Genomic DNA, 13,607 nt, shown 5'->3' with positions numbered 1-13,607 from the left:
AAATGGAAAGAAAAGCAAAAAAAGACCCTGAAAGAAGGGTCGGACGCGAATCAATCCCTCTAATGTTGTGTGGTCTACGGTAAGTCCTTCTGATTGATGCATTAAAGAGTAATGTCATGTGCGACTGGGTTTACCCTTATGTCCAAGTAGCTAGGGCCAAAATCCCCTATCGAAGGGCGGTGCGTAAGTTCGACTCATTATTGCCAAATTTTTGAATTTTCGGTTTCCTCCTGCAGGTGCCCGCGCCACGGCAGTGCCTAACCATTGTCACGGATTCAAGTGAGCCCTCTTGAAGAACCGAGAAGATGGGAATAGCATTGGATGGGTATGTTATTACCAGCTCATACATTTTTTGGAGCCTCAGGCTGTTCGTCCCGTTCTGAAATGTAGAGTCTTGAACCTGTGTTGTTAAGGCTACATTCGTCAATGAAATTATCGAATAATAACAACCTGTTATCTAAAGGACTTCCCAATGGAACTCGCCCTTGTGTTAGCTTTCTCCAATGCGTCACCCTTGCTATTGATTCCGTTTTTGTGAGACACACGAATTCCCATCATCGATAATCGCATAAAAGCTGCTGCTCATTTGGACACCTTTAAATCGTATTGGTACATTGGGAAATCCCCGGTTTGAAAGTAACGAAACAAATAGCCTTGCTTGCGATCGAAAACCCTTGAATCTTGATGATAATGGACCCTGTTGGCTTCCAGTTCAGGATTCCCCTTTTTCTAAGTACCACTGGGAACAATTGCATCGATTTGTACAATTCTTCCTTTGTTGTCCAACAATTTACATGGTAATACTGCCGTTTCATCACTCACATTTTTGTACCCATGGACTGAAAACCTGGCTTGCCGTCATTTATACACCACACAAACTTCAATTCTGGTCCATACTAGATATTCGTTACGAATTTAAATGCAAGGATCGATATCTGATGCATATGCCACCCAGCGGGTGTTCCCCCGCCTACTGGGCATCCGGTGGCTTGTGTTTTAATTCCAGCAATTCCAGCCGTCATTCCAGGGTTCATGTATGCACAGTACGGATATCATGTTACTGATTGTCGACGCCCTGCATCAAAGTTCGCTATTTCATACCGTCTTTTGCAGTTTATGCTCTCCTGGTCAGCCAGTAAAAACATGATGAAATGGAAAAGGAAGCAAAATGGAATGTGAACGTATTTTAAGTTCCACGTTGACTAGATTGTTCTTCATTCCCAGGAGGCCTATGCAAACCTCGATTTTTGATTCAACAAAAGAACGGAGCCCAATGAGCGGCGAGGAACGTTAATTGCGGCGTCAAGCATGCAGTGTAGATCGACAATACACAACAATAATTAACTGGAAATGGCCTCTATTTAAGCTTCAGGGTCCAGCGCCGATCCGAAAAAAAAGCAAATCTAACAAACAAGATAAAGGATACCAAACAGCTTGTGGAGAACTGAGAGATTTTAACACGTGATATTTGAGCCCTACCTGCGCATCTATCTATCCAATCTGCCCCATGAAGCGGATCCTAAATATGTTATGTCGTCAACAAAGGAAGCTGGTCTTAAACCTTTCAGTCTTTCGACCAAGAGCTGATAGTTCGTACGATGCATCATCACTGTGTTTTGCGGCTGGCTGAAAAGAGCACTTAATGTGCTGGTTCAACACAATCCCCCCCAAGTTTCAGAGCTTTGCCCCTTGCCATTCCCAAGAAGAAAAGCCGCAAATACCTCTTTGCGCTCATTGCATCAATTTTTCTTCACATCTCAATTACACACTTCAAATTCTGTGGTGTGACCTGTCAAACTTTATATCGATGCCGCTGCAAGCGAGAATAAGGGGTTTTAAGAAAAAAGGGAGAATGCTGAGAAAATCTTGAATTTCCCTTGACCTGTTTATCTCCGGTCACATACGGATACATACGAAAAGAGTGAGTGGAAAGGGGAAACGAAGTGGTCGGTTGCAGATCCCGATGTTGACTGTTGTTTTAACTGCCTTCTTGGCCACTTGGAACCTTGACCAATCATTCGTTATTTTTTATTGGATTTGATGCCCTGGGAAATTCTTTCGAAGGGTTGCCGTTCTCTTACTTTTGTCGATTGGCTCTACCAACCTCCACATGTTCTTTCCTCTACCTTTACGCAAGCGCGCCGGTCTGAGCGCTTCGGTATCGAGCATCTTGCATTCCAGATTATGTACTAAGCCATGCAAGTTTATACTTTTGTATCCCGCCACTCCCACCTTGGAGAATCCTGCAACTGCATTTCACCAGAAGACGAAATAGCAAGTTTCTTTTCGTGAGGATCGACAATGATATCTTTCCTAGGAGTCAGGAATGCAAACCAAATTGCTTGCGCTGCCTGTCAATGAACTTCCTTACCCGTTTATAAGATTAATTTACTCAGGAAATTGCTTCTCTGCAACTTCCATTTTCACATTTTTAAAATTCTGCATTCTAACGCCTGATCAGGTTCTGTCTGTACGCGAGCTTTGCTGTACTCTTTAGCGGAGTTTTTCAAGTTTTTGTATTCCCTTACATCAACTAATATAGACCAGGCTCTTTCAAAGGTATGACAACTGGATGGCATCCTAACGGCTGCCCTGCTTGCGGTCCTACTTGCTATTCCTACCTATCGGTAGACTCCCTTCTGGCTGCTGTACGTATATGTGTTCCTCGACCTGCAGCCGTTGGCGGGTGTAACCTGGAAAATCGCACGCAGAGTCTCGGCTGCAGCAAAGGAAGGAGGTAAGGAAGGAGGTAAGGAATAGTGGAGGAAAGCTCAAGTCTCATTTCAAATACCCCAAAATTTTGTTAAGCAGCGTGAACGAACGAGTTATGCCTAAGCTTTTGTTATCCATTGAAGTTTATACTGGTGTGTTCGCGTTCGCTCACTGTATTCTCATTGTCAATAGTCATATCTTCGTCTGGACTATTACACTACTCTTTCAGACGACAAAGGAAGGGTTTCTTTAGTCTATCCAATTTTGGACAGGGAGATATTCTATATTCCCTATAGCAATGGTTTGTCTATAAGCTTCCAAATGGATATAGAGCTCCATTCTTATGGGTATGCCGCAGTACGCCTCTATGTGCGACAAGCCCAAATCAAATATCCGATTGTTTGACAAGCATTTTATACTTATGGACGTTTTTTGCTGGATTTTTTGTTTACTACCAGGTGCTGGATTGGAGGGAATAAAAATTGAAAAGTCCCACTTGACCTCATCGATTGTCTTCCTTGTTCGTATCTGAAACCATTATATGAATGTTGTGGCATAAGTATAACAAAACTATTCATCTGTCTCCTTATTGAGGAACGTACATTAATATCAGAATAAGGGGCCGGACAAGGCGACGAACTAGCCCGTTAAGTCCACCCTTGCGGTGAATTTGTTGCGTTCTGTGCCTGATATGATTTTTTTTTTTTTCAAGATCTCATTTTATCCCGTTGGCATGGCTTTTACCAACTCAATTGGCACATAACAGGGCACATAACAGTCCACTCGCTTGCCTCCACCTTCTAATTAGAGAGCATGGGTATGGGTGCCATCGGCCAGTATAATACATATAGATATATATATATATATATATTAATCGAACGTACCAGTTTGAGATATGTATACCTTGTGCGTTAAGATATGCAAAGCTATTCAAGTCCCGAAGCATCAAAAAAGCCTCCAACCCGTATTCTCCCAGAATAGCGTTCCTTTTTTTTTTTTTTTTTTTTTTTTTTTTGCCCGCCAACGGCAATCCTAACATGCGGACGCTGAGCGCGTCAGCCATTTGAACCAGGTGCCACAGATACCAGGTGTTCATATGCTAGTATAAAGCCATCGTCGGGCAACGAAATCGGCTCGGGCAGCACAGCCTCGGTCGAATGTAACTCCCGTTGCTATCTGCATATGATCTCGAATTGAGATATGGCTGTGTCCAGTAAAGAGGGGTACACAGTCAGATTTTCTAATTTAAAGCCAGAAGAGATATCACAAGACTGAAGGTAGCCAGCGGGAGAACACATCGGTTATTGATCTCTTGTGGATCTATGGGCCCTGTTGCTGTGAGATGCAAGTGTTGATTTGAGGTGGCGGAAATTTTGTGTCCCACGTTTGGCAAAATCGAATTAGGGGGGATATACCATCTCTCTTTTCCCTCCTATCAAAGTGAAGGTCGCTTTCAGATTATACCGGCTTAATTTTTGGTTTATCTTCTAGTTCAGGAGAGAGTTTCATCGGCAGAATCCGCCCGATCCAGAGACATCCTGCGATCAGTCAATGGCCATCGCACTCCGAGCCTCCAACCTCAGACGACCAGGAATCCGTTAGAGACCCGGTAAAAATCCCCGAAAATCGTGACGTCGAGGGTCTAGGCTAGTTTGGCCTCAACCCACTGCACAGAAAAGAGTAACTCAATAACCCAAATATTGACAAGGAGATAGTTTCAATATTTCATCGTTCGTAGGGCCTAAGGGGGTATGGTGAAGCACCGCCACCGTCGGGTATCTAACATGGATCTTTCCGGTCTATCACATAAGTGCGGCTTTGATATGCCAACATACTCTGCAGTCTGGAGGCCCAATATCTGTTTGTCAAGTAGGGGATTTGCAAGGCTATGTAACAGAGATCATCAGATGGAGTATCCGATTTTCCAGCTTCTGAGCCGTCATAGTCGTTTTATCAGAGACCCTGATATGTTGAAATTCTTTCATCTGTCCGCATGGCAGACGCAATTGAATCTATGGCGGCGATCCATATCTTCCCCTCTACCCCATTAACAATGGAAAATGCACCAAGACATATCAAAGAAAATAGCAAATTTCCCAAAACCAGGGAGTTTCTCGATGTTTTGAATGTTAAATAGGAGGTATCAACATTCATTTTTTAAAGAGGGGGTAAATGAAACCCAACTGCTCTCTCAAGGGGGATTAAAGATAGCCAGGTCCAAAATATCAAGGAGTAGTTAAGTGCGCAAACAAGAAGCTTGGTCTGTGCTTAGAGATACACTCTGGGACTCGGGAGATGGCACCCGTGGGACAGTTTCTTCTGCTTGTCAACTAGCATGCTGCTTGCAACCACTGATAGATTCGATCACTGCTATGACATTCCTATACCATCGAGGAGACAGGAGCGGAGAGAGGAGACTTTGATATGTCGGATCTCTGGGGCAACTGAATACCAGGCTCTTGATACAAGAGGTTGGCTGCGGCCAGCAGGCCTATTCAACAGTGGAGAAGAGATTTAGATGACCGGGTCCTGTGCTGTCATAAAGCCAGCATTGGGAGGGAAACGGTCATTTTTAAAGGTCATGATGCCACAATTATCTATCGCCTCTGAGGCTTGTACTTGATCAATGGCTTGAAATAAATCTTGCATTGCAGCTGCAGCATTTCCTTGTGGTCTCCTCGTGGTACCTGTTTTCGCCTTGCGAGTGCTCTTTCTCCTCCACGAAATTGAGCATTGGAGCGGATAGATATTAATATTGATACTGATAGCCTTGCTTCCAATATATCAAGCGATATTCGCCAGAATGATAATATTTCTCTTCCCGGCCATATTTAAGCTCGGGAACGTGTAACTGACTTAAGGGGATTCAAGGACCAAAGCCGAAGCTTGCATGCGCTACTCCGTAGAAGTGCTAATTGTTACTTACCAACCTTGAATCGGATATGTCCTTCCTCCAACGCGGAGTGGAAGTATTTGAGGCCCTTGGTATTGAGATTTCCAGAGAAATATTTCACACCACTTTCTGCTCTGACACGCTAACCTCACAACTGTGGATTGGGACAACCGCGGCATCCAATGGCAACCTGGGCAGTGGGCACTGCCTGCTCTGGAAGTGAAACGCGGGCCGGGCAAGGGCTGGCGCGTAATATTTATCTCGAGGCACAGCCGAAACCAACCCAACCCCTGAGCCACCAGCCTAGCAGGGAGCCAGGCAAGGGCAATCCGGAGTGTAACCTCGCCAGAGCAACATTCAACAATCCATGCGTTCGCCGGCGACCTGAAAACACGCAAACTTTCCTATTCTTCATTTTCTTTGCTGCTCTTCTTCACTTCAACCCCTCTCTTCCAGATATCGCCATCAACGGGTGCTGGCCGTCCCTTCACTTCACTTCTTGATCTGGCGAATTTCTATTCTAGTTGACTAGTTTATTCCCCGACCGCGTCTACTTTTTCACCAACCAACTGCGATCTGGGCAAGAGTACAAAAAGGTACTGTACAATGCGCTGGTTTCAGGGCACCCTCATCTGCACTATTGGCGCTGCACTGGGGCAAAACGGGGTGGGCGCAAATGTTCTGCGGTCAAATATGCAGAGTAATCTAGGTTCGTCGTTGTAGCCCCATCTGATCCCTTTCTATTTATATATAAGAGAAGGCGCGTGCTTTGGCAGACACGATCAAAAAAGAAAGAGACGAAGATGCTTATACCACGTTCCCACGCATGTATATAGTCACAGCCCGTGCGCCAGCGGATGCGCCTTCAGATGGAAACGGCGTATATCCGCCCGAATGCCACGTAGAGCGTGACTCGAAGTATCCATTCTGTCTGCCTAAGAATGGATCTGAAGTGCTTACGGAGCAAATATACTACGGTATGCAAAAGAAGACCCTCTCCGTGATGTAGAGAAAATTTTCCAAGTGGAGTCGGGGAGGGCTACACCTGCGGGAAGACACAAGACTATTGTTTAACCATTTAATAAATATAAATAGTTACCTGGGACTCGGACCTTTTCCCGGGAAACTCCACCATCACCATCGGGCTAAATTATGCCAACTCGAGCGAGAATGAAGGCGTCTCCGCCTACACATCCGACCGCACAGAAAACAGCTATGGCTTCGTCACGATACAAATGGACAAGGTCTGGCTGCACGGCGAATCGCGCAATAACCTATCCATATATCTTGTCGAGTACGACCCTGCATCAAAGGAGAGAGCAAAGACAGTTGCGGGGCCCATAATTTCCCTCACCAATAAGCCTGGCAAGCACTACCCACCGCCACCGCCCACAGCCGTCCCCAACAAGCTGGGCCTCATGATTGGATTGCCGGTTGCTCTGGGTGTGATTTTCGTCGTTTTGCTTGGGCTGTATTTTGGCATGAAAAAGAACAGACGTATCGGGTTAGGGAATATTATGGGATCCAGGAGCAAAGGGTATGGCGGCGGGAAATCCAGGATTGAAAGGTTAGGCGGCGGGCGAGGGAGACGACGTGATCGTGGTGCTGCTGGTGCCGCAAGCGTCAGGCTGGGTGAATTGGACGACGGCGAACAATACACATACACGGATGACCCACGGGGTGGGAGGATCAGGAGTGATGCTGAAATTTTCAATGAGTCTGAGAGAGCCAGAGGGAATGTGTTTAAGGAGGAATTGACGCGGATGAAGAGCTGGAGGTGAAAATATACACCTTCCTGCCTTTGGCTCTCTTTTTGAATCCTACCCTTCGGGGCCTACCGGGTTCAATTAGCCCCAGTTGTTCCACAGTTGCCCATCCCTTTTGCTTCGGTTTGGTTTTTCCTCTGTGCTATTTGGAACATCCCTAAATGAGTGCACAGTACATGTACAGTACTTTTGATGTATGACTAGACGACACGTTCTTTCTCACATGGGAATTATTCATGGACTGACAATTAGTTGCTTTGGTGTATTTCTCGTCATTCCCGCATGTAACTTCGTTGTGGGGTTGAGGAATCGGCGGTGCACGGTGGCGTGCGTTTATTCTTTCGTGATCCATAGATTGATTGTGATAAGCCATTATTGGATGTAAAAGGCGAGGTAAAGACGAAAGAAAATCCTCATTTACAAGCCAACAATCCCACTCGGAGCACAAGGACATCTTGCGGGACTTTCCGATGCTGGGTATATTCCTACTCCTTGGTGACATCGAAGTCAATAGACGTACTTGCTGGTACGAGATTAGCGACAGAAAAAGTCAAGCGGGTGGACCAAAGATGTCGAAAGTTTGACAGGCGGTAATGGTTTGGTAACTTGCTTGGGAATTGCCATACAAAATCTTTGCATCTCCGCCACATTTCCCCAGTTTTGCCTCCGTAATTACCGTATTTTTGATGTTTCGTTCCTTTTGCTTTTTTTTTTTCCCCTTCAGACGAGTCATCGAAATCGAGTTGTTCTGTCCCTCACAACCGTCTCCCCGTCGATTTCTGCTTCTCATCCACGTCAAACCTGCTCTCCATACTTTCTTTCTACTTAATCTTAGACCCCTTCCCTCGCTACAATTCCTAGATCTTTAGAATCTACCCAGGACTGTATTGGCCGCTATTATTCCGTCCATCTCCCTCCCCTCCGCACGCATCAAACCCCGCCAAATCCGTCGCCATGTGCACCTGTTCAGGAGCGTCGGACACAAACGGCCACACAAATGGCGGCCACACCAACGGCCACACTAATGGCCAGACCAATCGCCAGGTCAATGGAACTGGTAAGGCCCTCCCTTCCAAAGAAGAAAAAGGGGAATTGTATACCTCTAAACGCGGACATATCTTGCTGACCTCGTCAAGGAATGGTATCCAAGGACGGCTTCACTGCCGTGCAGACACGCCAAAACCCGCACCCACACGCCTCACGGAATCCATACGGCCACAATGCCGGAATCACAGACTTCCTGAGCAATGTATCGAGATTTAAGATTATCGAGAGCACTCTACGTGAGGGCGAGCAGTTTGCGAATGCCTTCTTTGATACGGAGAAGAAGATTGAGATTGCGAAGGCCTTGGATGATTTTGGTGTAGACTATGTGAGTCATTCATTCTCCTTTAAAAATTTTAAGGCCTTCTTTTTTTTTTTTTTTTTTTTTTTTTCGGATGCTACACTCCCCGGTTGTCACGGTAGTCTTATTCTTATTATGACTATATCATACTAATCGCAATTGATGCGGTAGATCGAACTTACCAGTCCATGTGCTTCGGAGCAATCGAGGAAGGACTGCGAAGCCATTTGCAAGCTTGGATTGAAGGCAAAGGTATGTGGCATACATAAATACTCCGCAGAACAGCTACTTGGGTCTGCGAATCTAGAACTAATCCTCGTATCCATGGTAGATTCTCACGCATATCCGATGCCATATGGATGATGCCCGCGTAGCTGTCGAGACTGGCGTTGATGGAGTGTAAGCATCCCATCCCATCCCCCTTCAAAATACGCTCTTGTACGCAAGCATCCCTCTGACATTACATCAATAGCGACGTTGTCATTGGCACTTCATCATATCTCCGTGAACACTCCCACGGAAAGGATATGACCTACATCAAGGATACTGCGATTGAAGTCATCGAATTCGTCAAGTCCAAGGGCATTGAGATCAGATTCTCGAGTGAAGACTCATTCCGATCAGACCTCGTCGATCTCCTTTCCATCTACTCCGCCGTGGACCAAGTGGGCGTCAACCGCGTCGGCATCGCAGATACCGTCGGCTGCGCCTCACCCCGACAAGTCTACGAACTTGTCCGCGTCTTACGCGGCGTTGTCAATTGCGACATCGAAATCCATCTCCACAACGACACGGGCTGCGCCATCGCCAACGCCTACTGCGCCCTTGAAGCCGGCGCCACGCACGTCGACACTTCCGTCCTCGGAATCGGCGAGCGCAATGGCATCACACCGCTCGGCGGCCTCATGGCGCGCATGATTGCCGCAGACCGAGACTACGTCAAGAGCAAGTACAAGCTCGAGAAGATCAAGGATATCGAGGACCTGGTCGCCGAAGCGGTGCAGGTCAACATCCCCTTCAACAACTACATCACGGGCTTCTGCGCTTTCACGCACAAGGCCGGTATCCACGCCAAGGCCATCCTCAACAACCCCAGCACATACGAGATCATCAACCCAGCCGACTTTGGTATGACCCGCTACGTGCACTTCGCCTCGCGCCTGACGGGCTGGAACGCCATCAAGTCGCGCGCGCAGCAGCTGAATATCGAGATGACCGATGCGCAGTACAAGGAGTGCACGGCCAGCATTAAGCTGCTGGCAGATATCAGGCCCATCGCGGTTGATGATGCGGATAGTATCATCCGTGCCTTCCATAGGAATCTCAAGTCCGGCGAGAATAAGCCGCTGTTAGACCTTTCTGCTGCGGAGAAGGAGGCGTTGGCGGAGATGGAGATGGAGATGGACGGGAAGGAGGGGTGAGGTTTTCCTTGTGTAAGAAAAAAGGGAGTGGAGAGAATTATGGTTTATTCAGGTACCAGAAAAGAAGGGAATATCGCAATCACCGTCAAAATCATGAAAAGTAGATAGAAAGGAGCTTGTTTGGTTTGTTCTGCTGGTTTGGGTTAGGGGGCGGGTTGGAAAGATAATATCCACCACGTTTATGATTTTTTGATACATCTCTTGATGATCATTTTGCATTTCCATTCGCATTTCCAATTCATTTCTCTTTTCCTCTTCCGGACCTCCTTTTTTTATTTTGGGCCCCCTTTTCGGGCCCCCCTGAAACACACGAACGAAGTGTAGTTCTGTGTGGGGGGGAGAGTGGCACAATAGGGGTAAAAAGCAAATATATTAAAAAGAACAGAGCGACCGCTGCTCTCATCCTTCAAAAAGTTCAAATTCCTTTTCTTTTTTCAACTAACTAATTCAATCCAGAAAGGGGCTCGCTGTGTTTCTGTTTTCTTTATTATTAGTTTTTATTGTTGTTCCTTGTTTTAAATCTTTTTTTCTTCTTTCGGTTGTCTTCAACTTCGCAAGACATGGATGGTATCTCCTGCTTCCTATTATTTTTTCTTTCCGGTTTTTTTTTTTTTTTCTTTTTAAAAAAATGGTCACGTTTTTCTCCTTCTCTCCTCGTTCTTCTTTCATTTCTGCCTTGTCATCACAGGCTCAAAAGGAAAGAAAGTGGGTGCGTGCGTGTGTGAGAGGGCAATTTTTTGGGCTGAAAGATATATATGTACCTTCAATAAGGGGAGACCATGTCTTCTTCTTCATTCACAGAGCAACAAGTTCAACTTCCACCGTTCAAGCACCATGACATCTAAAGAATAGTTTTGGACTTGGAAAAGAACATTAGCCTGCTATCTAGGTTTCCTTTCCCGCAAGATTAAAAAAAAAAAGCATGGAGAGTGATGGAATATCAAATAGGAATTGAGAGGTGTGCCTCCTACTACGGTTTCTGCTGTACAAAAACGCCTGATCATAGAGTTAACCAGTAAAATTTCGGATATTCTCAAGTGACGGCGAAGAGATTTTTTGTTTGTTTGTTTGTTCGTTCGTAGCTAGCTAGCTAGAGCCAACACTGGAGAAAAGTTCTCTTAAGAGCGGAATTGATTGGCGAAGCACCGGGTGTTTTAATCAATAACTATAAAAAAAAAATCTGTAATGGCTTGGAGAGAATGCAATAGAAGGTTTCTTTGTTCATATCTGGATCTGGACAACGGATAAGTTTTGAAATGCAACTCATGTAGTTTGACCATAGTCTTACGAATGAATTAAATACTGCGGTTATGCGTGCCACTGTAGATGTGTTCAACCTGGAGTGATAGTACTCCGTGCAGAAGGCGTGGAAAGGAAGAGTTTTGCAACCAATATGTGAGATTCAATTTCCTAATCCCCCAACTCTATACGTTGAGCAAGGGTGGATATAGATATAGATATATATATCGATCTATCATCATAGGGATTCACTCCTTCCCACCATCGGAGGAACAACCTCGGCACGCCAAGCCTGCTCCGGAGGCTGGAAACGGCTAGCCGAGGCCAGCCTCCCTGCAGCAGGAAGGCCGCAGCTCCAGCCACCCGGAGCCTATGTAAGCGGTCGGTCGACCATTGGCTGACGTCATCCGGGTTTTCTGCACAGTGACGGAATCGATCCACGCCAACCTCCGCCTTGTCAGCGAGTGAAGGGGTTCAAGAGGAGGAAATGGGGGGAGGAGAGGGGGGTTTGACGTCTTAGACTTCACTTCTTCATCCTTGATGTTTCTTCCTTTCCCCATTTTTTATGATATCCTTATTCTACTCTCTCCCCCGTTTTTATTTTCTCTCCGGGCAATTTTTGCTTCAGCGGAGGGGGAAGAAGCAGCTAGCTACCCAAAGGTGACACGCAAATACGCTTCACCCCGCGACACAAAACAGGACCAGTGCGTGGGTGGTGGTGCGGGGGTGTGCGTGTTAGACCTCTCTGAACTCTCCTATCCGATGCCGTTTGTCACTATTGCCATGCACAATAATCCTGGGCCATTCAAACCATTGGCAACCAACCATTTTTCAAACTGTGCTTGGGAAAACCTCTAGCGCGGAATGGAAGATATCAAACCCCCCGCCGGCCGGACTACTGATGAGATGACTACATAGCCAAGAGAGACGAAGAAACCCAAAACAACCAAACCCCCCAAACCGCCATCCCACCCCAGCAGGCGGACTGGCAAATCAGAATCACACAACCACAACAGGAAAAAAAAAAAAAACATTAGGTGCGAGCGAGGAAAGAAAAGGAATAGAGGATGCGGTGAGGGAAACGGTCTTTCTCACTTCGTCCCCTCCCCTCCCCTCCCATCCCATCGCATCGCATCCCCACCAAAGAAAAAGGAAAGAGCTCATGCAAGTCCAATTCGGGCGGAGATTTATGATTATTAGCCCAGCCCAGCCCAACCCGACCAACCCCAAACCAGATCCAAATGAAACCGGGGTTGTGGGATCCTGCGGAATGGGAAACAATATCATATCAGAACCAGAAGAGTGGGCATGGGATATATCATATGAGGGACTTAACCGCAGGAGAGAAACTTGAAGAGAGAGGAGCGGCTGGAGCTGACTGGGCTGGCTTTCCCCCTCCCCCGCCCCCTTTGTGATGGATGGCGGATGAGAATTAGATTTTTTTTTAAGAAAAAAAAAGAAGAAGAAGAAACTCCATCTCCTGCATTGATTACATGCATCTATTTATTATTTATCACGTCACGGCGGGCAGTCTGCGCTTTTGCTTTCCTTGATGATAGGTCCATCGCAGCATTAGTTTTTGGCGATGTTCTTATCACCTGAAAGCGCTGATGGGTGGAGAAAAAAGGGGGGGAAGAAGGTGATCAAATCATGTTAGGACGAAAAATAATATATAAAAAGAAAAACAAAAAGCACAGAGAGATAGAGAGAGACAGAGACAAAAGGTGTTTGCTCTAAGAAACTGGCGGCGATGGACTCATGTGCAATCCTGCCCATGGTGCTAGGCGGGGAAGATAAACTGGCTGTTTGTTGCGCAGCCAGAATATTCCCAGAAGAAGAAAAAAAACGCCCATAAGCCACTCCGGACAATGTCAAGCCACTCTTGTTGTGTTTTTCCGCGGCGGACCTGAACTGGGCGGATGTCCTTGTGCATATTCATGAACACTCTCATCAATAATGTCATTGTCAATTCGTCATATTCTCTCAGACAGCATTAGACTATTGATCATGTTATCACTTCTCCCGCAAAATGGCCCTACATAACATGCGTAGATGTGGCCCATATGGGGGAGGTGGGTTGAGGTACAGCAAGAGAAAGAGGGAAAACATAAGGGCTGTGGCTGTTGGCAGGGGCAGATTTTTTTTTATATACGACTAGCGACGTCTCGCATTTAGTACTAGGCCAGATCATGCAATGATGATGCCATCAAGCAACCTAGAGGAAACAGGGG

General features: G+C 46.3%; 3 protein-coding genes across 3 annotated transcripts; all 3 read left to right on the top strand.

The window, feature by feature from the left end:
* Positions 1-2,196: 2,196 nt before the first annotated feature.
* On the top strand, positions 2,197-3,117 carry HCBG_04101 (uncharacterized protein; the record flags this gene model as incomplete). The annotated part of the gene is made up of 3 exons (XM_045431150.1): positions 2,197-2,288; positions 2,543-2,648; positions 2,905-3,117. 3 exons carry the CDS (start codon positions 2,197-2,199, stop codon positions 3,115-3,117), a joined length of 411 nt encoding a protein of 136 aa, XP_045287703.1.
* Positions 3,118-6,211: 3,094 nt separating this feature from the next.
* Positions 6,212-7,386, top strand: HCBG_04100 (uncharacterized protein; the record flags this gene model as incomplete). Its single annotated transcript, XM_045431149.1, has 3 exons — positions 6,212-6,314; positions 6,442-6,582; positions 6,701-7,386. The coding sequence occupies 3 exons, from the start codon at positions 6,212-6,214 to the stop codon at positions 7,384-7,386; spliced, it is 930 nt and encodes a 309-aa protein (XP_045287702.1).
* Positions 7,387-8,368: 982 nt separating this feature from the next.
* HCBG_04099 (homocitrate synthase) lies at positions 8,369-10,550 on the top strand (the record flags this gene model as incomplete). The annotated part of the gene is made up of 5 exons (XM_045431148.1): positions 8,369-8,428; positions 8,522-8,743; positions 8,888-8,968; positions 9,048-9,115; positions 9,189-10,550. 5 exons carry the CDS (start codon positions 8,369-8,371, stop codon positions 10,135-10,137), a joined length of 1,380 nt encoding a protein of 459 aa, XP_045287701.1.
* Between the last annotated feature and the right edge of the window lie 3,057 nt (positions 10,551-13,607).

Source organism: Histoplasma capsulatum (assembly GCF_000150115.1).
Source record: "Histoplasma capsulatum G186AR genomic scaffold supercont2.5, whole genome shotgun sequence".
NCBI lineage: Eukaryota > Fungi > Ascomycota > Eurotiomycetes > Onygenales > Ajellomycetaceae > Histoplasma > Histoplasma capsulatum.
This window is presented reverse-complemented; position numbering and strand designations above follow the sequence as displayed.